Source organism: Oncorhynchus mykiss, chromosome 17 (genome assembly GCF_057628025.1).
Source record: "Oncorhynchus mykiss isolate SJ-2025 chromosome 17, ASM5762802v1, whole genome shotgun sequence".
NCBI lineage: Eukaryota > Metazoa > Chordata > Actinopteri > Salmoniformes > Salmonidae > Oncorhynchus > Oncorhynchus mykiss.
The window spans coordinates 9,004,653-9,031,805 of record NC_143038.1 but is presented as its reverse complement, the minus strand read 5'-3'; the positions used below and the strand labels follow the sequence as shown (position 1 = coordinate 9,031,805).

Sequence of the window (27,153 nt, the reverse complement as noted above, 5' to 3'; positions counted from 1 at the left end):
AGTAGTTTTTATGTTACAAGATAGTTGTTTCCAATGATCACTCCACCCTTGAAAGCAGAAAAAATGCGGGACTTACCATTTGTTTGAGGAACTTCCTGATAAGCTTTCTCTGACTGGAAAACAAACAAACACCAGGAATCATTGGCAACTTAAACTAGTGTTTACATAGATTATATTTGTTCTGCACATATAGAGGTTCACAGCAGGACTCACGGGTGAGACTTCAGGAAGTTCGTTAGAGAGAACGCCTCAGGTGAAATTGGACAGGAGGCATCATCGCTCTTAGCCTCGGACGTCACATCACTCTTTGGGGTCAGGAGGTCATCAACAGATGGAGAGGAGATCATTATCTCCCCATCATTAGGTGTCAGGGGACCTGGGGTTTCTGAAACAGAAGACAATCAGAATTACCACCGAACAAGCTAGTGACCACCGTAAAGATTCTATTGAAGTTGTATAATCAGAAATAAACACTGTGTCACCAATACCCCCACCTGTTGTCTCCATTTGAGTAACTTTAGTGCCCTTCTTGATAGCTGGCAGGACACCTACAGAAAGAGGAGAGTCGTAGATAATAGTGGATCCTTCCACCATATATCCTTTTAGAATTGCATCAAAAAATCCAAGATTTTTGGAAGTGGAGATCAATACTCACTGTAACTGGTTGTTCGAGATATAAGAGTTTGAGGCAGTGCCAACACACCAACTACTTGGCGGCTTGCGTATATCACCCCTGACTTAGCCTCCCTAGACTTTTTAGCCTTGATAACCTCTCTGGCCTTCTTTTCTGCCTTTGCTATATTGGCCTCTCGGCTGGGCCTGGGGCCTTGTGGGGGCTTCGGCACAAGGTTCTGAGACATATAACAACAGTGGGGAAATCATATCACCATAGAAACCACCTATTTCACCATAGGCATGGTGGTACTAAGTGACATGTCACATAAGGGTTAACCTTAGAATTAGAATCAGAATTACAATACTATTAGTTCTAACTAGTAGGTGGTCCATGTGTCTTAATGGTGTTATTATCTCGTTGTAAACTGGTTTTAAACCCGTCATATTACTAGATTACAACTGGTCTCCGTTACAACCAGATGTTTTGCATCAGAACTAAAAGCTGTATCTTACCTTTAGAGAGCTGTCCTTGGGGCAGTCTCCCAGGGCTGGCAGCCTTACTCCATCATGGCCAGCGGAAATGACGTCTGTCTGGAGCACCTGCTCTCCAGCGCTAGCTTGGAGGGTCCCAGCCTGGGGTACAGATCATAAGGAAATACATTTAACTTAAGCCCTCCATTATTATGCCCGCTTCTCCAATTATAAATCATAACCTTAGAATTACAATCAGAACTAAAATCAGAATTCCAATACTATTAGTTCTAACTAGTAGGTGGTCCATGTGTCTTAATGGTGTTATTATCTCATTGTAAACTGGTTTTCAACACATCATATTACTAGATTACAACCAACTGGTCTCCGTTACAACCAGACGTTTTGCATCAGAACTAAAAGCTGTATCTTACCTTTAGAGGGCTGTCCTTGGGGCAGTCTCCCAGGGCTGGCAGCCTTACTCCATCATGGCCAGCGGAAATGACGTCTGTCTGGAGCACCTGCTCTCCAGCGCTAGCTTGGAGGGTCCCAGCCTGGGGTACAGATCATAAGGAAATACATTTAACTTAAGCCCTCCATTATTATGCCCACTTTTCCAACTATAAATCATGTCAATCTGTTTTTGCAGCATATAGGCTATACTACCAAGAAGATAGCCCCATTACATATCAAGAGAGAAAGCCCCAGAATTAACAAAAACATTTTTTTAATCACTTATGAGACTTACTTTTTGAAGAATTATTCTCAACCGTTTATGATTTCTATCCATTGTGCTTTCAGGCACCCTTCAGATTGGACCTGACATTTTTTATAAACAAATACATTTTAAAATACATTTCAATTTTTTTTTTTACAAAATCTTTGCCCGTTTTGCTGTACTCACAGAATGTCATCTTTGTCCACTCAAAGTGATTTATTTGAACATGAGGATGACTCTCCTTTGTAAATCATCAACTCAACTGAGCCAGAAGTAAGCACTGAACCTTCTCTTGAGTGCGTTTAAGTCATAGGCTCATATATTACGTCATGCCATTGTACACGATTACGTCAACTACAATAACACAGTGCGACCACTCTGGGAAATGAATGCATCGTTTCTGATCACATACGAAATCTCTATAAAGTTTACAATGTAACCCAATTCACTTTGGTTCAGTGAGGTTTAATCGTATTTTATGGATAAATGTTGCCCTCTGTTGGCCATAAATGAAATAGTCAGGAATTAAAGTCGCGCCATCATTAGTCTGCTGCACACTCCCACTGTTGGACTTTTAACAGCTACGGTTAAAATAACATCTATTTAGTGTCAATAATATGGACCAAACAAATTATTATGGTCAAATAAATCTAATCATTGATGGGTTTGGTGAGGGAAGACAGATGTGGTAAGCTGATATAATCAGGGCAGGCCCACATATTGCCAATTATGAATAAATGTTTTATTAAGCCAACTGCCTATTTGTCCAAGATACTCATTACAGTCATGTCACACTTCTATCATCATTTATACAAACTGGATGAATGCAGGCTGTTGGTTTGTAAATGTTGTAAATAAATATGTATATATGGTGTATATTATTATTAATATTAATATTGTTTCATTCGCTTATCTTTTTGACCTGCACTGTTGGGAGTTCAGATCTTAAGAATTTCACTGTACCCTGCAATTACATCTGCGACGCTATGTATGTGACTAATAAATTAATCTAATCGATTCGAATCTAAATTCAGAAATAATTTCTTGGTGAGGAAACCTAGTCATACGTAGCTATAATTTACAGAAATCAGAAATGTTTACATTATTGCTGAATAAGGCTATCACAGTGAGTAACCTCTGATGAAGATTAAGGCTTCCTCAATGTAAAAATACACAGGGTCTAGGTGCTTTGTTTTGGAGCATAAACGTAAACTTCGCTCGATCCATCTACATGCATAACAAATATTTATGTGACACATGCAATTATAACAAGAACAACAGTAAATAATACATTTATAAATAAAACAGTAATGCCTACCTGAATGTTCCCATAATCGAAGCGGCTCTTGCTCGTAGCTGCTATGTCATGCCAACACACGGACACCACGAAACTAGCACAGAACAAAACTTTCACAATATCGACTTCACCGCCGTGTGAAAAATACGGTACGACATGCTACGCCGAAGCCATCGCTCGTGCTGCTGTTTTATTGGAAAATGCGAACTCGCACAGCTGTCCGTCTGTCGGCGCTTCCTCAAGAAGACGTATAACTAGCTACAGGCTACAACTACTAGACAGGGAGCTGTCCACCCTATCTCCCCTGTCCTCTCTGTGCTTACTGTATGGTATTGAGTATAGTGTATTAGAGATGTATTCCCTCTCAAGAAAGATAAAATTAGGGAATTATTCTAATGTAACTCTTATTATGTAAATTGCAATTAGGTTAGGGCATTTAGCCTATACCTATATAGCGACAGGTAGCCTAAAATATCTGTCGTTGTGCCCCTGAACAAGGCAGTTAACCCAATGTTCCTAGGTCGTCATTGAAAATAAGAATTTGTTCTAAACTAACTTGCCTAGTTAAATAAAGGTAAAAATAATGACTGACACAGTGAACCTACTCATAACAATGATACTGTATACAGTACACAGCAAATTGACCTTACAAATCTATAGCATGCAGGTGGGTCTGTAAAAAAAAAAGTAAAGAAGATCAAAATAGCTGAAAGTTGTGTTTATTAAATTAAATGGGGGAGGGTAATAAAATGAGTTGTGAATAGGGGGGGGTTGTCTCCCTCTTCTGGTGGCACTGATGTTTTTTTAGAAAGTGGGTTGGGGGAGGTGGTATCAGGGTTTCCCAAACTCGTCTCTGCACAGTTACTTTTTGCATCTTTTTTTGCAGGGGAAGCAAAATAGTCTTGCCAGGGCAGCTGTGATCCGCGGGAGGAGAGCCTGTTTTTTCTTCGGCTCATCTGCAGCCACAGTACCTGAACAGGTGACATAGAACAGGGCATGAAATCAGGGTCGTGTTCATTCAGGCACACAGTAGCAAAATGTTTTGAAACAGAAAACAAAAACAATAATTTGTTATTAGGGTTAGGGTTAGTTCCTCCCTGTTTTAGTCTGTTCTCTTCCATTTAGTGGCTAATGAATAAGACCCTGATAACTTCATCATAGTCTCCCGTCCTTACATTACAATAGTGTGCTGAAGACAGACGCACATGTTGACTGACAGAAATGAGGACTTACTATCATTGCCAAGAGGAGACACCTTGTTCTTCTTCTGGTCCTTGTTATTTCTTCGCCTCTTCTTTCCTGACTTCCTCACTTCTTCCTTCATAGCCTCTTCCTTATCCTTCTCCTTCGTAGAGAGAGAAACAGATTTGAGTTGATGCCTCACAATCAAACAGCCCAAATAACTAAACGATCTACTAGTTCTTGTCTGTCTCACATGTGTGGAGGTGATGTCCTCGAGGTCTGTGAAGAGGGCACAGCTGTTGGGCTCGGAGCTCTCAGAAATGTAGCTAATTACCTGGGACTTGGCAGAGATGGCTGAGCTTACAATGGTCTTCTCCAAACCAGTGCTGTCATCAGCCATCTCCGCTAGGTCCTCTTCAAGGGATTCCCTCCGGGCCAGGAGCTCCTCGGTGAGGGTGACGTCACTCCTTGAGGAGGTTGAGGAGTATGACCTCCCACTAGCACGGCTCCTCCTGGCTCCAAAATGGCCGCCGGAACTCCAGTCCTCGGAATAGTCATCTATGACTTGTGTGATGGTGTCCGCCATGCACCTGATGGCTGCCTCACCACCAGAGCGCGCGGCACGCAGTTGAGCCCGGTTGGAGTCCGAACGCAGGGACAATCTTTTAGCTGCAGTCTTCACGATGGCCTTCACCGCATCCTCCCCAATGAATTGGATGCTCTCCTCCAGGCCAAAGAGGACAGAGATGTCAGCATACTTCAGGGCATGCTGGACCTCCAGAAAGAGATCATTCATCAGCCTGAAGGGGTCATTGGCCCTCCTTGTCTGGGGGGACTCTGAGGCCTCCAGTCGGCACATGATGCCGTGGAGGATAAACTTCAGGGTCTGGGGGCTCATGACGGTGGCCCAGGGAGTGCTGCAACTGAGGGTGTCCTCCTCGATAAGGATCTTGCCTGGTAGGAGGGAGGGAATCTTCTCAAGGGCCTTGGTGGGCATCAGGGAGCACTCACTCACGTTGGACACCTCAGCTTCTCCCACCTCTTCTACCAGGGTCTGGGAAGGAGCTGCCAGTGCTGCATGGGTGGTCGTCACAGAGTTGTCCTTCAAGGAGGTGCTGGGCACTACCTCTTCTTCATCCAGGCAGGGTCTGGGCAGAAAAACATCCAGAGTCTGGGCAGGAGCTGCCCATGCTGCCTGGGTTGAGGTGGAGGGTTTAGGGTATGAGACAGTCATGGCACTCACAACCACCTCCTCTTCGTCCTTGGGTGAAGAGGGACACGGAAAGTCAGGGAACCTTTCCCTGGCACCGGAATCCAATCCTAAGAAAATACACTCATATTCTGAAATGGTTCAAAGCCACATTCATGTATAACACTATGCAGTATCTAGCACATTTACTATAATGGTAATACACGGGTTATTACACAGGTTATTACACTGTTATTACTGGTCATATGGGTAAAACAGGTTATAAGTGTACCTTTCTGGATGATGAGCCTGGCCTTGCAATCGTCGTTGCAGGTACTGTTCAGGATGTCTCCCACCCTGGTGGTCAGGACTTGGCAGACGGCCCCTGGTCAAATCAACATTTATTTAATACAGGGGTGTCAAACTCATTCCATGGGGGGGCCGAGTGTCTGCGGGTTTTAGTTTTTTCCTTTCAATTAAGACCTAGACAACCAGGTGAGAGGAGTTTCTAACTAATTAGTGACCTTAATTCATCAATCAAGGGTGGAGTGAAAACCTGCAGAAACCCGGCCTTCTATAGAATGAGTTTGACATTTGATTCAAAGTAATACTTCACACATAAAATGTCTCCAAACACTGTATAGAAAAATAAGAAAAAAAGGGGAGAGAAAATGAAAATACCATTACTGACAACAAGAGAAAAGAAAGAAGGGGAATGTGCGGGTGCAAAAGATGGTAAAAACATCATAATAACTAACCTAGTGCCTCCTTGTTGTCATCGGAGAGGGAGAGGGAGCTGGAGGACTGGAGGGTCAGGAAGCTGCCCTTCTCCAACAGAGCGGCCCACCTCCCACGGGACTCTGTCCCTTCCTCCTCCCCATGCCCACTTGACCAGGTGGAGTCGCTGTCCCACAATTCCTCCTCGCTGGATGTGGGGGTGTTCCCCCAGCCGTCCCTATACATCCAGTTAAAGTTGTCATTCCACATAATGTCTCTGCCTGGTGGGGTGGTCGGCAGACCCAAGAAGTTCTCCAGCAGATTCTTAATGGCCCGTTGGATGAACATGTACAGCACGTCTGTGAAGAATTCATTGGAGAGCCTACGGTTGGCAGCCAGGTCTTTCAGGATGGGCTCGGACCTGCTCTGGCGGGCCATTGGCCTCCTGCCCATACCGGTGTCCAGAAGCATCTGATACACCTTGCAGATGAGCTCCTTCCCAAAGTAGTGGACCTTCCCCCTGAAGATCATGTTGACCAGCTTCCATGAGGACAGGATCTGACCCAGGGGCTCCACTGCCGGGGTTGACTTCATGTCCATGATGTCATTCAGTGAAACATCATCCTCACTGCTGAACTCCTGGTGGAGTTCCCGGTCAGTGTCAGAGTGCGCCAGATGAATAATAACATCAAAGATGTTACTGGCTGTGAATCCTGCCTCTCTGTGGCCGGGGGTGGGAGTGGTGGTCTGGCTACTCCTTCTGCCGCCATGCCCAGACCGGGGAATGCTGGGAGTGCTGGCAGTCTGTGTCTCGTCCATCTCCCCAGCAGGGCTGCTGGTCTCCCCAACTTCCCCTGGCCTCTCCTCAAACAGGGCAAAGACAGGGAGGGACCCCTCGCTAAGGACTTTATGGACGTCACTTCCCTTGGGACTCCTCACTGACCCCAGTTCTCCCAACTCTGGCATGTTGGATTTGCTTGATCCCTGTGACGACCCAGGCCAACTCCCATTCTGGCTGTTGTTGCCTCTTCCAGTCCTCATGTGGTGGATCCGTCTGGCGGCCTCCTGGGCACTCTCACAGGCATCCCTGAACAGCTCTGAGAAGATTCTGGACAGCTTCTCTTCTGTCAGAGTAATACCTGGATGGGTGTTCTCCAGGTCATCCTCGCCAGAAGAGAAGAGGTCCTCCTGGGCCCTTTTCAGGATGTTACCCACAGACAGATCTGCTATGCCCTGAAGCTCCTTGTCGTTCTCAGAAGGGGGAGTGGGCGGCTGCCCGCCCAGGAGCCTTCCCTTCGGCTCAGAACTCCGCTGGTGGAACTTTTCAGAGACGATCTGGAGCACACCTGACCCCCAGCGGGACGAGTCTGACGACTCTGGTCTGGAGGTCCTGTGCAGAGCCATCACTGGGAGGAACACCTCACTGGAGACACACACCACCCACTCGATGATTTCGTCCAGGTCGCCTATTGTCACGTTCTTAGAAAGAGAAACAGAAAACAATCTGACAGCTAGTAGTTTTTATGTTACAAGATAGTTGTTTCCAATGATCACTCCACCCTTGAAAGCAGAAAAAATGCGGGACTTACCATTTGTTTGAGGAACTTCCTGATAAGCTTTCTCTGACTGGAAAACAAACAAACACCAGGAATCATTGGCAACTTAAACTAGTGTTTACATAGATTATATTTGTTCTGCACATATAGAGGTTCACAGCAGGACTCACGGGTGAGACTTCAGGAAGTTCGTTAGAGAGAACGCCTCAGGTGAAATTGGACAGGAGGCATCATCGCTCTTAGCCTCGGACGTCACATCACTCTTTGGGGTCAGGAGGTCATCAACAGATGGAGAGGAGATCATTATCTCCCCATCATTAGGTGTCAGGGGACCTGGGGTTTCTGAAACAGAAGACAATCAGAATTACCACCGAACAAGCTAGTGACCACCGTAAAGATTCTATTGAAGTTGTATAATCAGAAATAAACACTGTGTCACCAATACCCCCACCTGTTGTCTCCATTTGAGTAACTTTAGTGCCCTTCTTGATAGCTGGCAGGACACCTACAGAAAGAGGAGAGTCGTAGATAATAGTGGATCCTTCCACCATATATCCTTTTAGAATTGCATCAAAAAATCCAAGATTTTTGGAAGTGGAGATCAATACTCACTGTAACTGGTTGTTCGAGATATAAGAGTTTGAGGCAGTGCCAACACACCAACTACTTGGCGGCTTGCGTATATCACCCCTGACTTAGCCTCCCTAGACTTTTTAGCCTTGATAACCTCTCTGGCCTTCTTTTCTGCCTTTGCTATATTGGCCTCTCGGCTGGGCCTGGGGCCTTGTGGGGGCTTCGGCACAAGGTTCTGAGACATATAACAACAGTGGGGAAATCATATCACCATAGAAACCACCTATTTCACCATAGGCATGGTGGTACTAAGTGACATGTCACATAAGGGTTAACCTTAGAATTAGAATCAGAATTACAATACTATTAGTTCTAACTAGTAGGTGGTCCATGTGTCTTAATGGTGTTATTATCTCGTTGTAAACTGGTTTTAAACCCGTCATATTACTAGATTACAACTGGTCTCCGTTACAACCAGATGTTTTGCATCAGAACTAAAAGCTGTATCTTACCTTTAGAGAGCTGTCCTTGGGGCAGTCTCCCAGGGCTGGCAGCCTTACTCCATCATGGCCAGCGGAAATGACGTCTGTCTGGAGCACCTGCTCTCCAGCGCTAGCTTGGAGGGTCTCAGCCTGGGGTACAGATCATAAGGAAATACATTTAACTTAAGCCCTCCATTATTATGCCCGCTTCTCCAATTATAAATCATAACCTTAGAATTACAATCAGAACTAAAATCAGAATTCCAATACTATTAGTTCTAACTAGTAGGTGGTCCATGTGTCTTAATGGTGTTATTATCTCATTGTAAACTGGTTTTCAACACATCATATTACTAGATTACAACCAACTGGTCTCCGTTACAACCAGACGTTTTGCATCAGAACTAAAAGCTGTTTCTTACCTTTAGAGGGCTGTCCTTGGGGCAGTCTCCCAGGGCTGGCAGCCTTACTCCATCATGGCCAGCAGAAATGACGTCTGTCTGGAGCACCTGCTCTCCAGCGCTAGCTTGGAGGGTCCCAGCCTGGGGTACAGATCATAAGGAAATACATTTAACTTAAGCCCTCCATTATTATGCCCACTTTTCCAACTATAAATCATGTCAATCTGTTTTTGCAGCATATAGGCTATACTACCAAGAAGATAGCCCCATTACATATCAAGAGAGAAAGCCCCAGAATTAACAAAAACATTTTTTTAATCACTTATGAGACTTACTTTTTGAAGAATTATTCTCAACCGTTTATGATTTCTATCCATTGTGCTTTCAGGCACCCTTCAGATTGGACCTGACATTTTTTATAAACAAATACATTTTAAAATACATTTCAATTTTTTTTTTTACAAAATCTTTGCCCGTTTTGCTGTACTCACAGAATGTCATCTTTGTCCACTCAAAGTGATTTATTTGAACATGAGGATGACTCTCCTTTGTAAATCATCAACTCAACTGAGCCAGAAGTAGGCACTGAACCTTCTCTTGAGTGCGTTTACGTCATAGGCTCATATATTACGTCATGCCATTGTACACGATTACGTCAACTACAATAACACAGTGCGACCACTCTGGGAAATGAATGCATCGTTTCTGATCACATACGAAATCTCTATAAAGTTTACAATGTAACCCAATTCACTTTGGTTCAGTGAGGTTTAATCGTATTTTATGGATAAATGTTGCCCTCTGTTGGCCATAAATGAAATAGTCAGGAATTAAAGTCGCGCCATCATTAGTCTGCTGCACACTCCCACTGTTGGACTTTTAACAGCTACGGTTAAAATAACATCTATTTAGTGTCAATAATATGGACCAAACACATTATTATGGTCAAATAAATCTAATCATTGATGGGTTTGGTGAGGGAAGACAGATGTGGTAAGCTGATATAATCAGGGCAGGCCCACATATTGCCAATTATGAATAAATGTTTTATTAAGCCAACTGCCTATTTGTCCAAGATACTCATTACAGTCATGTCACACTTCTATCATCATTTATACAAACTGGATGAATGCAGGCTGTTGGTTTGTAAATGTTGTAAATAAATATGTATATATGGTGTATATTATTATTAATATTAATATTGTTTCATTCGCTTATCTTTTTGACCTGCACTGTTGGGAGTTCAGATCTTAAGAATTTCACTGTACCCTGCAATTACATCTGCGACGCTATGTATGTGACTAATAAATTAATCTAATCGATTCGAATCTAAATTCAGAAATAATTTCTTGGTGAGGAAACCTAGTCATACGTAGCTATAATTTACAGAAATCAGAAATGTTTACATTATTGCTGAATAAGGCTATCACAGTGAGTAACCTCTGATGAAGATTAAGGCTTCCTCAATGTAAAAATACACAGGGTCTAGGTGCTTTGTTTTGGAGCATAAACGTAAACTTCGCTCGATCCATCTACATGCATAACAAATATTTATGTGACACATGCAATTATAACAAGAACAACAGTAAATAATACATTTATAAATAAAACAGTAATGCCTACCTGAATGTTCCCATAATCGAAGCGGCTCTTGCTCGTAGCTGCTATGTCATGCCAACACACGGACACCACGAAACTAGCACAGAACAAAACTTTCACAATGTCGACTTCACCGCCGTGTGAAAAATACTGTACGACATGCTACGCCGAAGCCATCGCTCGTGCTGCTGTTTTATTGGAAAATGCGAACTCGCACAGCTGTCCGTCTGTCGGCGCTTCCTCAAGAAGACGTATAACTAGCTACAGGCTACAACTACTAGACAGGGAGCTGTCCACCCTATCTCCCCTGTCCTCTCTGTGCTTACTGTATGGTATTGAGTATAGTGTATTAGAGATGTATTCCCTCTCAAGAAAGATAAAATTAGGGAATTATTCTAATGTAACTCTTATTATGTAAATTGCAATTAGGTTAGGGCATTTAGCCTATACCTATATAGCGACAGGTAGCCTAAAATATCTGTCGTTGTGCCCCTGAACAAGGCCCAATGTTCCTAGGTCGTCATTGAAAATAAGAATTTGTTCTAAACTAACTTGCCTAGTTAAATAAAGGTAAAAATAATGACTGACACAGTGAACCTACTCATAACAATGATACTGTAGACAGTACACAGCAAATTGACCTTACGAATCTATAGCATGCAGGTGGGTCTGTAAAAAAAAAAGTAAAGAAGATCAAAATAGCTGAAAGTTGTGTTTATTAAATTAAATGGGGGGGTAATAAAATGAGTTGTGAATAGGGGGGGTTGTCTCCCTCTTCTGGTGGCACTGATGTTTTTTTAGAAAGTGGGTTGGGGGAGGTGGTATCAGGGTTTCCCAAACTCGTCTCTGCACAGTTACTTTTTGCATCTTTTTTTGCAGGGGAAGCAAAATAGTCTTGCCAGGGCAGCTGTGATCCGCGGGAGGAGAGCCTGTTTTTTCTTCGGCTCATCTGCAGCCACAGTACCTGAACAGGTGACATAGAACAGGGCATGAAATCAGGGTCGTGTTCATTCAGGCACACAGTAGCAAAATGTTTTGAAACAGAAAACAAAAACAATAATTTGTTATTAGGGTTAGGGTTAGGGTTAGTTCCTCCCTGTTTTAGTCTGTTCTCTTCCATTTAGTGGCTAATGAATAAGACCCTGATAATTCATCATAGTCTCCCGTCCTTACATTACAATAGTGTGCTGAAGACAGACGCACATGTTGACTGACAGAAATGAGGACTTACTATCATTGCCAAGAGGAGACACCTTGTTCTTCTTCTGGTCCTTGTTATTTCTTCGCCTCTTCTTTCCTGACTTCCTCACTTCTTCGTTCATAGCCTCTTCCTTATCCTTCGTAGAGAGAGAAACAGATTTGAGTTAATGCCTCACAATCAAACAGCCCAAATAACTAAACGATCTACTAGTTCTTGTCTGTCTCACATGTGTGGAGGTGATGTCCTCGAGGTCTGTGAAGAGGGCACAGCTGTTGGGCTCGGAGCTCTCAGAAATGTAGCTAATTACCTGGGACTTGGCAGAGATGGCTGAGCTTACAATGGTCTTCTCCAAACCAGTGCTGTCATCAGCCATCTCCGCTAGGTCCTCTTCAAGGGATTCCCTCCGGGCCAGGAGCTCCTCAGTGAGGGTGACGTCACTCCTTGAGGAGGTTGAGGAGTGTGACCTCCCACTAGCACGGCTCCTCCTGGCTCCAAAATGGCCGCCGGAACTCCAGTCCTCGGAATAGTCATCTATGACTTGTGTGATGGTGTCCGCCATGCACCTGATGGCTGCCTCACCACCAGAGCGCGCTGCACGCAGTTGAGCCCGGTTGGAGTCCGAACGCAGGGACAATCTTTTAGCTGCAGTCTTCACGATGGCCTTCACCGCATCCTCCCCAATGAATTGGATGCTCTCCTCCAGGCCAAAGAGGACAGAGATGTCAGCATACTTCAGGGCATGCTGGACCTCCAGAAAGAGATCCTTCATCAGCCTGAAGGGGTCATTGGCCCTCCTTGTCTGGGGGGACTCTGAGGCCTCCAGTCGGCACATGATGCCGTGGAGGATAAACCTCAGGGTCTGGGGGCTCATGACGGTGGCCCAGGGAGTGCTGCAACTGAGGGTGTCCTCCTCGATAAGGATCTTGCCTGGTAGGAGGGAGGGAATCTTCTCAAGGGCCTTGGTGGGCATCAGGGAGCACTCACTCACGTTGGACACCTCAGCTTCTCCCACCTCTTCTACCAGGGTCTGGGAAGGAGCTGCCAGTGCTGCATGGGTGGTCGTCACAGAGTTGTCCTTCAAGGAGGTGCTGTGCACTACCTCTTCTTCATCCAGGCAGGGTCTGGGCAGAAAAACGTCCAGAGTCTGGGCAGGAGCTGCCCATGCTGCCTGGGTTGAGGTGGAGGGTTTAGGGTATGAGACAGTCATGGCACTCACAACCACCTCCTCTTCGTCCTTGGGTGAAGAGGGACACGGAAAGTCAGGGAACCTTTCCCTGGCACCGGAATCCAATCCTAAGAAAATACACTCATATTCTGAAATGGTTCAAAGCCACATTCATGTATAACACTATGCAGTATCTAGCACATTTACTATAATGGTAATACACAGGTTATTACACAGGTTATTACACTGTTATTACTGGTCATATGGGTAAAACAGGTTATAAGTGTACCTTTCTGGATGATGAGCCTGGCCTTGCAATCGTCGTTGCAGGTACTGTTCAGGATGTCTCCCACCCTGGTGGTCAGGACTTGGCAGACGGCCCCTGGTCAAATCAACATTTATTTAATACAGGGGTGTCAAACTCATTCCATGGGGGGGCCGAGTGTCTGAGGGTTTTAGTTTTTTCCTTTCAATTAAGACCTAGACAACCAGGTGAGAGGAGTTTCTAACTAATTAGTGACCTTAATTCATCAATCAAGGGTGGAGTGAAAACCTGCAGAAACCCGGCCTTCTATAGAATGAGTTTGACATTTGATTCAAAGTAATACTTCACACATAAAATGTCTCCAAACACTGTATAGAAAAATAAGAAAAAAAGGGGAGAGAAAAGGAAAATACCATTACTGACAACAAGAGAAAAGAAAGAAGGGGAATGTGCGGGTGCAAAAGATGGTAAAAACAACATAATAACTAACCTAGTGCCTCCTTGTTGTCATCGGAGAGGGAGAGGGAGCTGGAGGACTGGAGGGTCAGGAAGCTGCCCTTCTCCAACAGAGCGGCCCACCTCCCACGGGACTCTGTCCCTTCCTCCTCCCCATGCCCACTTGACCAGGTGGAGTCGCTGTCCCACAATTCCTCCTCGCTGGATGTGGGGGTGTTCCCCCAGCCGTCCCTATACATCCAGTTAAAGTTGTCATTCCACATTATGTCTCTGCCTGGTGGGGTGGTCGGCAGACCCAAAAAGTTCTCCAGCAGATTCTTAATGGCCCGTTGGATGAACATGTACAGCACGTCTGTGAAGAATTCATTGGAGAGCCTACGGTTGGCAGCCAGGTCTTTCAGGATGGGCTCGGACCTGCTCTGGCGGGCCATTGGCCTCCTGCCCATACCGGTGTCCAGAAGCATCTGATACACCTTGCAGATGAGCTCCTTCCCAAAGTAGTGGACCTTCCCCCTGAAGATCATGTTGACCAGCTTCCATGAGGACAGGATCTGACCCAGGGCCAGGGTTGACTTCATGTCCATGATGTCATTCAGTGAAACATCATCCTCACTGCTGAACTCCTGGTGGAGTTCCCGGTCAGTGTCAGAGTGCGCCAGATGAATAATAACATCAAAGATGTTACTGGCTGTGAATCCTGCCTCTCTGTGGCCGGGGGTGGGAGTGGTGGTCTGGCTACTCCTTCTGCCGCCATGCCCAGACCGGGGAATGCTGGGAGTGCTGGCAGTCTGTGTCTCGTCCATCTCCCCAGCAGGGCTGCTGGTCTCCCCAACTTCCCCTGGCCTCTCCTCAAACAGGGCAAAGACAGGGAGGGACCCCTCGCTAAGAACTTTATGGACGTCACTTCCCTTGGGACTCCTCACTGACCCCAGTTCTCCCAACTCTGGCATGTTGGATTTGCTCGATCCCTGTGACGACCCAGGCCAACTCCCATTCTGGCTGTTGTTGCCTCTTCCAGACCTCATGTGGTGGATCCGTCTGGCGGCCTCCTGGGCACTCTCACAGGCATCCCTGAACAGCTCTGAGAAGATGCTGGAGAGCTTCTCTTCTGTCAGAGTAATACCTGGATGGGTGTTCTCCAGGTCATCCTCACCAGAAGAGAAGAGGTCCTCCTGGGCCCTTTTCAGGATGTTACTCACAGACAGATCTGCTATGCCCTGAAGCTCCTTGTCGGTCTCAGAAGGGGGAGTGGGCGGCTGTCCGCCCAGGAGCCTTCCCTTTGGCTCAGAACTCCGCTGGTGGAACTTTTCAGAGACGATCTGGAGCACACCTGACCCCCAGTGGGACAAGTCTGACGACTCTGGTCTGGAGGTCCTGTGCAGAGCCATCACTGGGAGGAACACCTCACTGGAGACACACACCACCCACTCGATGATTTCGTCCAGGTCGCCTATTGTCACGTTCTTAGAAAGAGAAACAGAAAACAATCTGACAGCTAGTAGTTTTTATGTTACAAGATAGTTGTTTCCAATGATCACTCCACCCTTGAAAGCAGAAAAAATGCGGGACTTACCATTTGTTTGAGGAACTTCCTGATAAGCTTTCTCTGACTGGAAAACAAACCAACACCAGGAATCATTGGCAACTTAAACTAGTGTTTACATAGATTATATTTGTTCTGCACATATAGAGGTTCACAGCAGGACTCACGGGTGAGACTTCAGGAAGTTCGTTAGAGAGAACGCCTCAGGTGAAATTGGACAGGAGGCATCATCGCTCTTAGCCACGGACGTCACATCACTCTTTGGGGTCAGGAGGTCATCAACAGATGGAGAGGAGATCATTATCTCCCCATCATTAGGTGTCAGGGGACCTGGGGTTTCTGAAACAGAAGACAATCAGAATTACCACCGAACAAGCTAGTGACCACCGTAAAGATTCTATTGAAGTTGTATAATCAGAAATAAACACTGTGTCACCAATACCCACCTGTTGTCTCCATTTGAGTAACTTTAGTGCCCTTCTTGATAGCTGGCAGGACACCTACAGAAAGAGGAGAGTCGTAGATAATAGTGGATCCTTCCACCATATATCCTTTTAGAATTGCATAAAAAAATCCAAGATTTTTGGAAGTGGAGATCAATACTCACTGTAACTGGTTGTTCGAGATATAAGAGTTTGAGGCAGTGCCAACACACCAACTACTTGGCGTCTTGCGTATATCACCCCTGACTTAGCCTCCCTAGACTTTTTAGCCTTGATAACCTCTCTGGCCTTCTTTTCTGCCTTTGCTATATTGGCCTCTCGGCTGGGCCTGGGGCCTTGTGGGGGCTTCGGCACAAGGTTCTGAGACATATAACAACAGTGGGGAAATCATATCACCATAGAAACCACCTATTTCACCATAGGCATGGTGGTACTAAGTGACATGTCACATAAGGGTTAACCTTAGAATTAGAATCAGAATTCCAATACTATTAGTTCTAACTAGTAGGTGGTCCATGTGTCTTAATGGTGTTATTATCTCGTTGTAAACTGGTTTTCAACCCGTCATATTACTAGATTACAACCAACTGGTCTCCGTTACAACCAGACGTTTTGCATCAGAACTAAAAGCTGTTTCTTACCTTTAGAGGGCTGTCCTTGGGGCAGTCTCCCAGGGCTGGCAGCCTTACTCCATCATGGCCAGCAGAATGGACGTCTGTCTGGAGCACCTGCTCTCCAGCACTAGCTTGGAGGGTCCTAGCCTGGGGTACAGGATCATAAGGAAATACATTTAACTTAAGCCCTCCATTATTATGCCCACTTTTCCAACTATAAATCATAACCTTATATTTACAATCAGAATTCCAATACTATTAGTTCTAACTAGTAGGTGGTCCATGTGTCTTAATGGTGTTATTATCTCGTTGTAAACTGGTTTTCAACCCGTCATATTACTAGATTACAACCAACTGGTCTCCGTTACAACCAGACGTTTTGCATCAGAAATAAAAGCTGTTTCTTACCTTTAGAGGGCTGTCCTTGGGGCAGTCTCCCAGGGCTGGCAGCCTTACTCCATCATGGCCAGCAGAATGGACGTCTGTCTGGAGCACCTGCTCTCCAGCACTAGCTTGGAGGGTCCTAGCCTGGGGTACAGGATCATAAGGAAATACATTTAACTTAAGCCCTCCATTATTATGCCCACTTTTCCAACTATAAATCATAACCTTATATTTACAATCAGAATTCCAATACTATTAGTTCTAACTAGTAGGTGGTCCATGTGTCTTAATGGTGTTATTATCTCGTTGTAAACTGGTTTTCAACACATCATATTACTAGATTACAACCAACTGGTCTCCGTTACAACCAGACGTTTTGCATCAGAACTAAAAGCTGTTTCTTACCTTTAGAGGGCTGTCCCTGGGGCAGTCTCCCAGGGCTGGCAGCCTTACTCCATCATGGCCAGCAGAAATGACGTCTGTCTGGAGCACCTGCTCTCCAGCACTAGCTTGGAGGGTCCTAGCCTGGGGTACAGGATCATAAGGAAATACATTTAACTTAAGCCCTCCATTATTATGCCCACTTTTCCAACTATAAATCATGTCAATCTGTTTTTACAGCATATAGGCTATACTACCAAGAAGATAGCCCCATTACATATCAAGAGAGAAAGCCCCAGAATTAACAAAAACATTTTTTTAATCACTTATGAGACTTACTTTTTGAAGAATTATTCTCAACCGTTTCGTCTTTTGAGCTTCTAGTCATGAAATCTATGCAGCCTACTCAATCACTTTTTATAGCTACTGTTTACAGGCCTCCTGGGCCATATACAGCGTTCCTCACTGAGTTCCCTGAATTCCTATCGGACCTTGTAGTCATAGCGGATAATATTGTAATCTTTGGTGACTTTAATATTCACATGGAAAAGTCCACAGACCCACTCCAAAAGGCTTTCGGAGCCATCATCGACTCAGTGGGTTTTGTCCAACATGTCTCTGGACCCACTCACTGTCACAGTCATACGCTGGACCTAGTTTTGTCCCATGGAATAAATGTTGTGGATCTTAATGTTTTTCCTCATAATCCTGGACTATCGGACCACCATTTTATTACGTTTGCAATTGCAACAAATAATCTGCTCAGACCCCAACCAAGGATTATCAAAAGTCGTGCTATAAATTCACAGACAACACAAAGATTCCTTGATGTCCTTCCAGACTCCTTCTGCCTACCCAAGGACGCCAGAGGACAAAAATCAGTTAACCACCTAACTGAGGAACTCAACTTAACCTTGCGCAATACCCTAGATGCAGTTGCACCCCTAAAAACTAAAAACATTTCTCATAAGAAACTAGCTCCCTGGTACACAGAAAATACCCGAGCTCTGAAGCAAGCTTCCAGAAAATTGGAACGGAAATGGCGCCACACCAAACTGGAAGTCTTCCGACTAGCTTGGAAAGACAGTACTGTGCAGTACCGAAGAGCCCTTACTGCTGCTCGATCATCCTATTTTTCTAACTTAATTGAGGAAAATAAGAACAATCCGAAATTCCTTTTTGATACTGTCGCAAAGCTAACTAAAAAGCAGCATTCCCCAAGAGAGGATGACTTTCACTTTAGCAGTGATAAATTCATGAACTTCTTTGAGGAAAAGATTATGATTATTAGAAAGCAAATTACGGACTCTTCCTTAAATCTGCGTATTCCTTCAAAGCTCAGTTGTCCTGAGTCTGCACAACTCTGCCAGGACCTAGGATCAAGAGAGACAATGAAGTGTTTTAGTACTATATCTCTTGACACAATGATGAAAATAATCATGGCCTCTAAACCTTCAAGCTGCATACTGGACCCTATTCCAACTAAACTACTGAAAGAGCTGCTTCCTGTGCTTGGCCCTACTATGTTGAACATAATAAACGGCTCTCTATCCACCGGATGTGTACCAAACTCACTAAAAGTGGCAGTAATAAAGCCTCTCTTGAAAAAGCCAAACCTTGACCCAGAAAATATAAAAAACTATCGGCCTATATCGAATCTTCCATTCCTCTCAAAAATTTTAGAAAAGGCTGTTGCGCAACAACTCACTGCCTTCCTGAAGACAAACAATGTATACGAAATGCTTCAGTCTGGTTTTAGACCCCATCATAGCACTGAGACGGCACTTGTGAAGGTGGTAAATGACATTTTAATGGCATCGGACCGAGGCTCTGCATCTGTCCTCGTGCTCCTAGACCTTAGTGCTGCTTTTGATACCATCGATCACCACATTCTTTTGGAGAGATTGGAAACCCAAATTGGTCTACACGGACAAGTTCTGGCCTGGTTTAGATCTTATCTGTCGGAAAGATATCAGTTTGTCTCTGTGAATGGTCTGTCCTCTGACAAATCAACTGTACATTTCGGTGTTCCTCAAGGTTCCGTTTTAGGACCACTATTGTTTTCACTATATATTTTACCTCTTGGGGATGTTATTCGAAAACATAATGTTAACTTTCACTGCTATGCAGATGACACACAGCTGTACATTTCAATTAAACATGGTGAAGCCCCAAAATTGCCCTTGCTAGAAGAATGTGTTTCAGACATAAGGAAGTGGATGGCTGCAAACTTTCTACTTTTAAACTCGGACAAAACAGAGATGCTTGTTCTAGGTCCCAAGAAACAAAGAGATCTTCTGTTGAATCTGACAATTAATCTTAATGGTTGTACAGTCGTCTCAAATAAAACTGTGAAGGACCTCGGCGTTACTCTGGACCCTGATCTCTCTTTTGAAGAACATATCAAGACCATTTCAAGGACATCTTTTTTCCATCTACGTAACATTGCAAAAATCAGGAACTTTCTGTCCAAAAATGATGCAGAAAAATTAATCCATGCTTTTGTCACTTCCAGGTTAGACTACTGCAATGCTCTACTTTCCGGCTACCCGGATAAAGCACTAAATAAACTTCAGTTAGTGCTAAATACGGCTGCTAGAATCCTGACTAGAACCAAAAAATTTGATCATATTACTCCAGTGCTAGCCTCTCTACACTGGCTTCCTGTCAAAGCAAGGGCTGATTTCAAGGTTTTACTGCTAACCTACAAAGCATTACATGGGCTTGCTCCTATCTATCTCTCTGATTTGGTCCTGCCGTACATACCTACACGTACGCTACGGTCACAAGACGCAGGCCTCCTAATTGTCCCTAGAATTTTTAAGCAAACAGCTGGAGGCAGGGCTTTCTCCTATAGAGCTCCATTTTTATGGAACGGTCTGCCTACCCATGTCAGAGACGCAAACTCGGTCTCAACCTTTAAGTCTCTACTGAAGACTCATCTCTTCAGTGGGTCATATGATTGAGTGTAGTCTGGCCCAGGAGTGGGAGGGTGAACGGAAAGGCTCTGGAGCAACGAACCACCCTTGCTGTCTCTGCCTGGCCGGTTCCCCTCTTTCCACTGGGATTCTCTGCCTCTAACCCTATTACAGGGGCTGAGTCACTGGCTTTACTGGGGCTCTCTCATGCCGTCCCTGGAGGAGGTGCGTCACCTGAGTGGGTTGAGTCACTGATGTGGTCATCCTGTCTGGGTTGGCGCCCCCCCCCCCCCCCCCCCCTTAAGTTGTGCCGTGGCGGAGGTCTTTGTGGGCTATACTCAGCCTTGTCTCAGGATGGTAAGTTGGTGGTTGAAGATATCCCTCTAGTGGTGTGGGGGCTGTGCTTTGGCAAAGTGGGTGGGGTTATATCCTTCCTGTTTGGCCCTGTCCGGGGGTGTCCTCGGAGTGGGCCACAGTGTCTCCTGACCCCTCCTGTCTCAGCCTCCAGTATTTATGCTGCAGTAGTTTATGTGTCGGGGGGCTAGGGTCAGTTTGTTATATCTGGAGTACTTCTCCTGTCCTATTCGGTGTCCTGTGTGAATCTAAGTGTGCGTTCTCTAATTCTCTCCTTCTCTCTTTCTCTTTCTCGGAGGACCTGAGCCCTAGGACCATGCCCCAGGACTACCTGACATGATGACTCCTTGCTGTCCCCAGTCCACCTGGCTGTGCTGCTGCTCCAGTTTCAACTGTTCTGCCTTATTATTATTCGACCATGCTGATCATTTATGAACATTTGAACATCTTGGCCATGTTCTGTTATAATCTCCACCCGGCACAGCCAGAAGAGGACTGGCCATCCCACATATGCTCTCTCTAATTCTCTCTTTCTTTCTCTCTCTCGGAGGACCTGAGCCCTAGGACCATGCCCCAGGAATACCTGACATGATGACTCCTTGCTGTCCCCAGTCCACCTGACTGTGCTGCTGCTCCAGTTTCAACTATTCTGCCTTATTATTATTCGACCATGCTGGTCATTTATGAACATTTGAACATCTTGACCATGTTTTGTTATAATCTCCACCCGGCACAGCCAGAAGAGGACTGGCCACCCCACATAGCCTGGTTCCTCTCTAGGTTTCTTCCTAGGTTTTGGCCTTTCTAGGGAGTTTTTCCTAGCCACCGTGCTTCTTCACCTGCATTGCTTGCTGTTTGGGGTTTTAGGCTGGGTTTCTGTACAGCACTTTGAGATATCAGCTGATGTACGAAGGGCTATATAAAATAAATTTGATTGATTGATTGATTGATTGATGATTTCTATCCATTGTGCTTTCAGGCACCCTTCAGATTGGACCTGACATTTTTTATAAACAAATACATTTTAAAATACATTTCAATTTTTTTTTTTTACAAAATCTTGGCCCGTTTTGCTGTACTCACAGAATGTCATCTTTGTCCACTCAAAGTGATTTATTTGAACATGAGGATGACTCTCCTTTGTAAATCATCAACTCAACTGAGCCAGAAGTAAGCACTGAACCTTCTCTTGAGTGCGTTTAAGTCATAGGCTCATATATTACGTCATGCCATTGTACACGATTACGTCAACTACAATAACACAGTGCGACCACTCTGGGAAATGAATGCATCGTTTCTGATCACATACGAAATCTCTATAAAGTTTACAGTGTAACCCAATTCACTTTGGTTCAGTGAGGTTTAATCGTATTTTATGGATAAATGTTGCCCTCTGTTGGCCATAACTGAAATAGTCAGGAATTAAAGTCGCGCCATCATTAGTCTGCTGCACACTCCCACTGTTGGACTTTTAACAGCTACGGTTAAAATAACCTCTATTTAGTGTCAATAATATGGACCAAACAAATGATTATGGTCAAATAACTCTAATCATTGATGGGTTTATCAGCCAACGCTCAAAACGCTCCAAATAGGAATCAAAATCCTCTTTTGTAGCCTCAAACTCTGATACTCGACCGATGGTTGCCATTTTCACAGTTAATTGTTCAGTTTCCTTATATTCCTTAATTTTCTGAATAGTCATCTACTTCTTCACTTCAGAAGTTTCTGCAATTACTTCATTCACTGCACTCATTTGTATTAATGTACGTCCCTTCTTCCTTTTTTTTCCCCTTGTCAATATTTCTCCACTGAGATCGCCTAATTTCAATGGGTAGTGTCGCTATTCTGGACTCCAATAGTCTTGCTACTTGGCAGCTCCTGAATACTGTACTAGCAGTGCTAGCAGTGCTTAGACTTCTCTACTGGCGAAAGAAAATAAATATAACTGACGAATTACATAATTATTTTGAGTTTCATTACTCAAGCAACATTCTTCCCTTCAAGCAATGTCCGTTTATGTAGTTTAATCACCTCGTCGCCACTGTAATATTTGTGTTGTGGAGAAATGACCAGGCAGGAGACGAGAGTACAGTTAGATTTCGTTTAGTCAAAACCCCTCGTGCTCTACAGTTCGCGGCATTCCAGTGCGCATGTGCATTTCCTATTAGGTGTAGTAACGTAACACTGCCGTAATGCATTACTGCTTAGTAACAGCACAGTAACTAATATAAACAGATGTAGATCCCAGATACTACAGCTACAACTACTAGACAGGGAGCTGTCCACCCTATCTCCCCTGTCCTCTCCAAATGTGTAATAATGCAAATAAGGCAGACATTAAAAAATATAGCTTTAAACAGCAGCGTCAATCATAAATAGAAATCATGAACAGAATGGAGTGCTTCAGCGTTTTTACACCTTTTGCATTAGGTGGTACACACACCAATCAGATTACAACACAGCCAATGAATTGGCTTAATTAAGGTATCCTTTGTAGTGACACCGCAATTATCCACTCGTGTCTATTCTTTATTCTGCGGGGAGGCGGGGCTTGCATCGGTATACAGTGGTGTGCTTACTGTATGGTATTGAGTATAGTGTATTAGAGATTTATTCCCTCTCAAGAAAGATACAATTAGGGAATTATTCTATTGTAACTCTTATTATGTAAATTGCAATTAGGTTAGGGCATTTAGCCTATACCTATATAGCGACAGGTAGCCTAAAATATATGTTGTTCTGCCCCTGAACAAGGCAGTTAACCCAATGTTCCTAGGTCGTCATTGAAAATAAGAATTTGTTCTAAACTAACTTGCCTAGTTAAATAAAGGTAAAAATAATGACTGACACAGTGAACCTACTCATAACAATGATACTGTAGACAGTACACAGCAAATTGACCTTACGAATCTATAGCATGCAGGTGGGTCTGTAAAAAAAAAGTAAAGAAGATCAAAATAGCTGAAAGTTGTGTTTATTAAATTAAATGGGGGGGTAATCAAATTAGTTAGGGGGGGTTGTCTCCCTCTTCTGGTGGCACTGATGTTTTTTTAGAAAGTGGGTTGGGGGAGGTGGTATCAGGGTTTCCCAAACTCGTCTCTGCAGTTACTTTTTGCATCTTTTTTTGCAGGGGAAGCAAAATAGTCTTGCCAGGGCAGCTGTGATCCGCGGGAGGAGAGACTGTTTTTTCTTCGGCTCATCTGCAGCCACAGTACCTGAACAGGTGACATAGAACAGGGCATGAAATCAGGGTCGTGTTCATTCAGGCACACAGTAGCAAAATGTTTTGAAACAGAAAACAAAAACAAGAATTTGTTATTGGCAAGTTCAAGAAAGTTCCTCCCTGTTTTAGTCTGTTCTCTTCCATTTAGTGGCTAATGAATAAGACCCTGATAACTTCATCATAGTCTCCCGTCCTTACATTACAATAGTGTGCTGAAGACAGACGCACATGTTGACTGACAGAAATGAGGACTTACTATCATTGCCAAGAGGAGACACCTTGTTCTTCTTCTGGTCCTTGTTATTTCTTCGCCTCTTCTTTCCTGACTTCCTCACTTCTTCCTTCATAGCCTCTTCCTTCTCCTTCTCCTTCGTAGAGAGAGAAACAGATTTGAGTTGATGCCTCACAATCAAACAGCCCAAATAACTAAACAATCTACTAGTTCTTGTCTGTCTCACATGTGTGGAGGTGATGTCCTCGAGGTCTGTGAAGAGGGCACAGCTGTTGGGCTCGGAGCTGTCTGAAATGTAGCTAATTACCTGGGACTTGGCAGAGATGGCTGAGCTTACAATGGTCTTCTCCAAACCAGTGCTGTCATCAGCCATCTCCGCTAGGTCCTCTTCAAGGGATTCCCTCCGGGCCAGGAGCTCCTCGGTGAGGGTGACGTCACTCCTTGAGGAGGTTGAGGAGTGTGACCTCCCACTAGCACGGCTCCTCCTGGCTCCAAAATGGCCACCGGAACTCCAGTCCTCGGAATAGTCATCTATGACTTGTGTGATGGTGTCCGCCATGCGCCTGATGGCTGCCTCACCACCAGAGCGCGCGGCACGCAGTTGAGCCCGGTTGGAGTCCGAACGCAGGGACAATCTTTTAGCTGCAGTCTTCACGATGGCCTTCACCGCATCCTCCCCAATGAATTGGATGCTCTCCTCCAGGCCAAAGAGGACAGAGATGTCAGCATACTTCAGGGCATGCTGGACCTCCAGAAAGAGATCCTTCATCAGCCTGAAGGGGTCATTAGCCCTCCTTGTCTGGGGGGACTCTGAGGCCTCCAGTCGGCACATGATGCCGTGGAGGATGAACTTCAGGGTCTGGGGGCTCATGACGGTGGCCCAGGGAGTGCTGCAACTGAGGGTGTCCTCCTCGATAAGGATCTTGCCTGGTAGGAGGGAGGGAATCTTCTCAATGGCCTTGGTGGGCATCAGGGAGCTCTCACTCACATGGGACACCTCAGCTTCTCCCACCTCTTCTTCCAGGCTCTGGGAAGGAGCTGCCAGTGCTGCATGGGTGGTTGTCACAGAGTTGTCCTTCAAGGAGGTGCTGGGCACTACCTCTTCTTCATCCAGGCATGGTCTGGGCAGAAAAACGTCCATAGTCTGGGCAGGAGCTGCCCATGCTGCCTGGGTTGAGGTGGAGGGTTTAGGGTATGAGACAGTCATGGCACTCACAACCACCTCCTCTTCGTCCTTGGGTGAAGAGGGACACGGAGAGTCAGGGAACCTTTCCCTGGCACCGGAATCCAATCCTAAGAAAATACACTCATATTCTGAAATGGTTCAAAGCCACATTCATGTATAACACTATGCAGTATCTAGCACATTTACTATAATGGTAATACACAGGTTATTACACAGGTTATTACACTGTTATTACTGGTCATATGGGTAAAACAGGTTATAAGTGTACCTTTCTGGATGATGAGCCTGGCCTTGCAATCGTCGTTGCAGGTACTGTTCAGGATGTCTCCCACCCTGGTGGTCAGGACCTGGCAGACGGCCCCTGGTCAAATCAACATTTATTTAATACAGGGGTGTCAAACTCATTCCATGGGGGGCCGAGTGTCTGCGGGTTTTAGTTTTTTCCTTTCAATTAAGACCTAGACAACCAGGTGAGAGGAGTTTCTAACTAATTAGTGACCTTAATTCATCAATCAAGGGTGGAGTGAAAACCTGCAGAAACCCGGCCTTCTATAGAATGAGTTTGACATTTGATTCAAAGTAATACTTCACACATAAAATGTCTCCAAACACTGTATAGAAAAATAAGAAAAAAAGAGGAGAGTAAATGAAAATACCATTACTGACAATAAGAGAAAAGAAAGAAGGGGAATGTGCGGGTGCAAAAGATGGTAAAAACAACACAATAACTAACCTAGTGCCTCCTTGTTGTCATCGGAGAGGGAGAGGGAGCTGGAGGAATGGAGGGTCAGTAAGCTGCCCTTCTCCAACAGAGCGGCCCACCTCCCACGGGACTCTGTCCCTTCCTCCTCCCCATGCCCACTTGACCAGGTGGAGTCGCTGTCCCACAATTCCTCCTCGCTGGATGTGGGGGTGTTCCCCCAGCCGTCCCTATACATCCAGTTAAAGTTGTCATTCCACATTATGTCTCTGCCTGGTGGGGTGGTCGGCAGACCCAAGAAGTTCTCCAGCAGATTCTTAATGGCCCGTTGGATGAACATGTACAGCACGTCTGTGAAGAATTCATTGGAGAGCCTACGGTTGGCAGCCAGGTCTTTCAGGATGGGCTCGGACCTGCTCTGGCGGGCCATTGGCCTCCTGCCCATACCGGTGTCCAGAAGCATCTGATACACCTTGCAGATGAGCTCCTTCCCAAAGTAGTGGACCTTCCCCCTGAAGATCATGTTGACCAGCTTCCATGAGGACAGGATCTGACCCAGGGCCAGGGTTGACTTCATGTCCATGATGTCATTCAGTGAAACATCATCCTCACTGCTGAACTCCTGGTGGAGTTCCCGGTCAGTGTCAGAGTGCGCCAGATGAATAATAACATCAAAGATGTTACTGGCTGTGAATCCTGCCTCTCTGTGGCCGGGGGTGGGAGTGGTGGTCTGGCTACTCCTTCTGCCGCCATGCCCAGACCGGGGAATGCTGGGAGTGCTGGCAGTCTGTGTCTCGTCCATCTCCCCAGCAGGGCTGCTGGTCTCCCCAACTTCCCCTGGCCTCTCCTCAAACAGGGCAAAGACAGGGAGGGACCCCTCGCTAAGAACTTTATGGACGTCACTTCCCTTGGGACTCCTCACTGACCCCAGTTCTCCCAACTCTGGCATGTTGGATTTGCTCGATCCCTGTGACGACCCAGGCCAACTCCCATTCTGGCTGTTGTTGCCTCTTCCAGACCTCATGTGGTGGATCCGTCTGGCGGCCTCCTGGGCACTCTCACAGGCATCCCTGAACAGCTCTGAGAAGATGCTGGAGAGCTTCTCTTCTGTCAGAGTAATACCTGGATGGGTGTTCTCCAGGTCATCCTCACCAGAAGAGAAGAGGTCCTCCTGGGCCCTTTTCAGGATGTTACTCACAGACAGATCTGCTATGCCCTGAAGCTCCTTGTCGGTCTCAGAAGGGGGAGTGGGCGGCTGTCCGCCCAGGAGCCTTCCCTTTGGCTC

General features: G+C 45.3%; 2 protein-coding genes across 2 annotated transcripts; both read right to left on the bottom strand.

Annotated features, from left to right (window-relative positions):
• Positions 1-3,804: 3,804 nt before the first annotated feature.
• Positions 3,805-5,517, bottom strand: LOC149975709 (uncharacterized). Its single transcript, XM_090204238.1, has one exon. The coding sequence runs from the start codon at positions 5,515-5,517 to the stop codon at positions 4,273-4,275; it is 1,245 nt and encodes a 414-aa protein (XP_090060364.1). The 3' UTR covers positions 3,805-4,272.
• An 18,008-nt stretch (positions 5,518-23,525) lies between these two features.
• On the bottom strand, positions 23,526-25,310 carry LOC118940371 (uncharacterized). Its single transcript, XM_090204697.1, has 3 exons — positions 24,290-25,310; positions 24,007-24,118; positions 23,526-23,742 (listed from the first exon to the last, which is right to left on the bottom strand). The coding sequence occupies exons 1-3, from the start codon at positions 25,187-25,189 to the stop codon at positions 23,633-23,635; spliced, it is 1,122 nt and encodes a 373-aa protein (XP_090060823.1). The 5' UTR covers positions 25,190-25,310; the 3' UTR covers positions 23,526-23,632.
• Between the last annotated feature and the right edge of the window lie 1,843 nt (positions 25,311-27,153).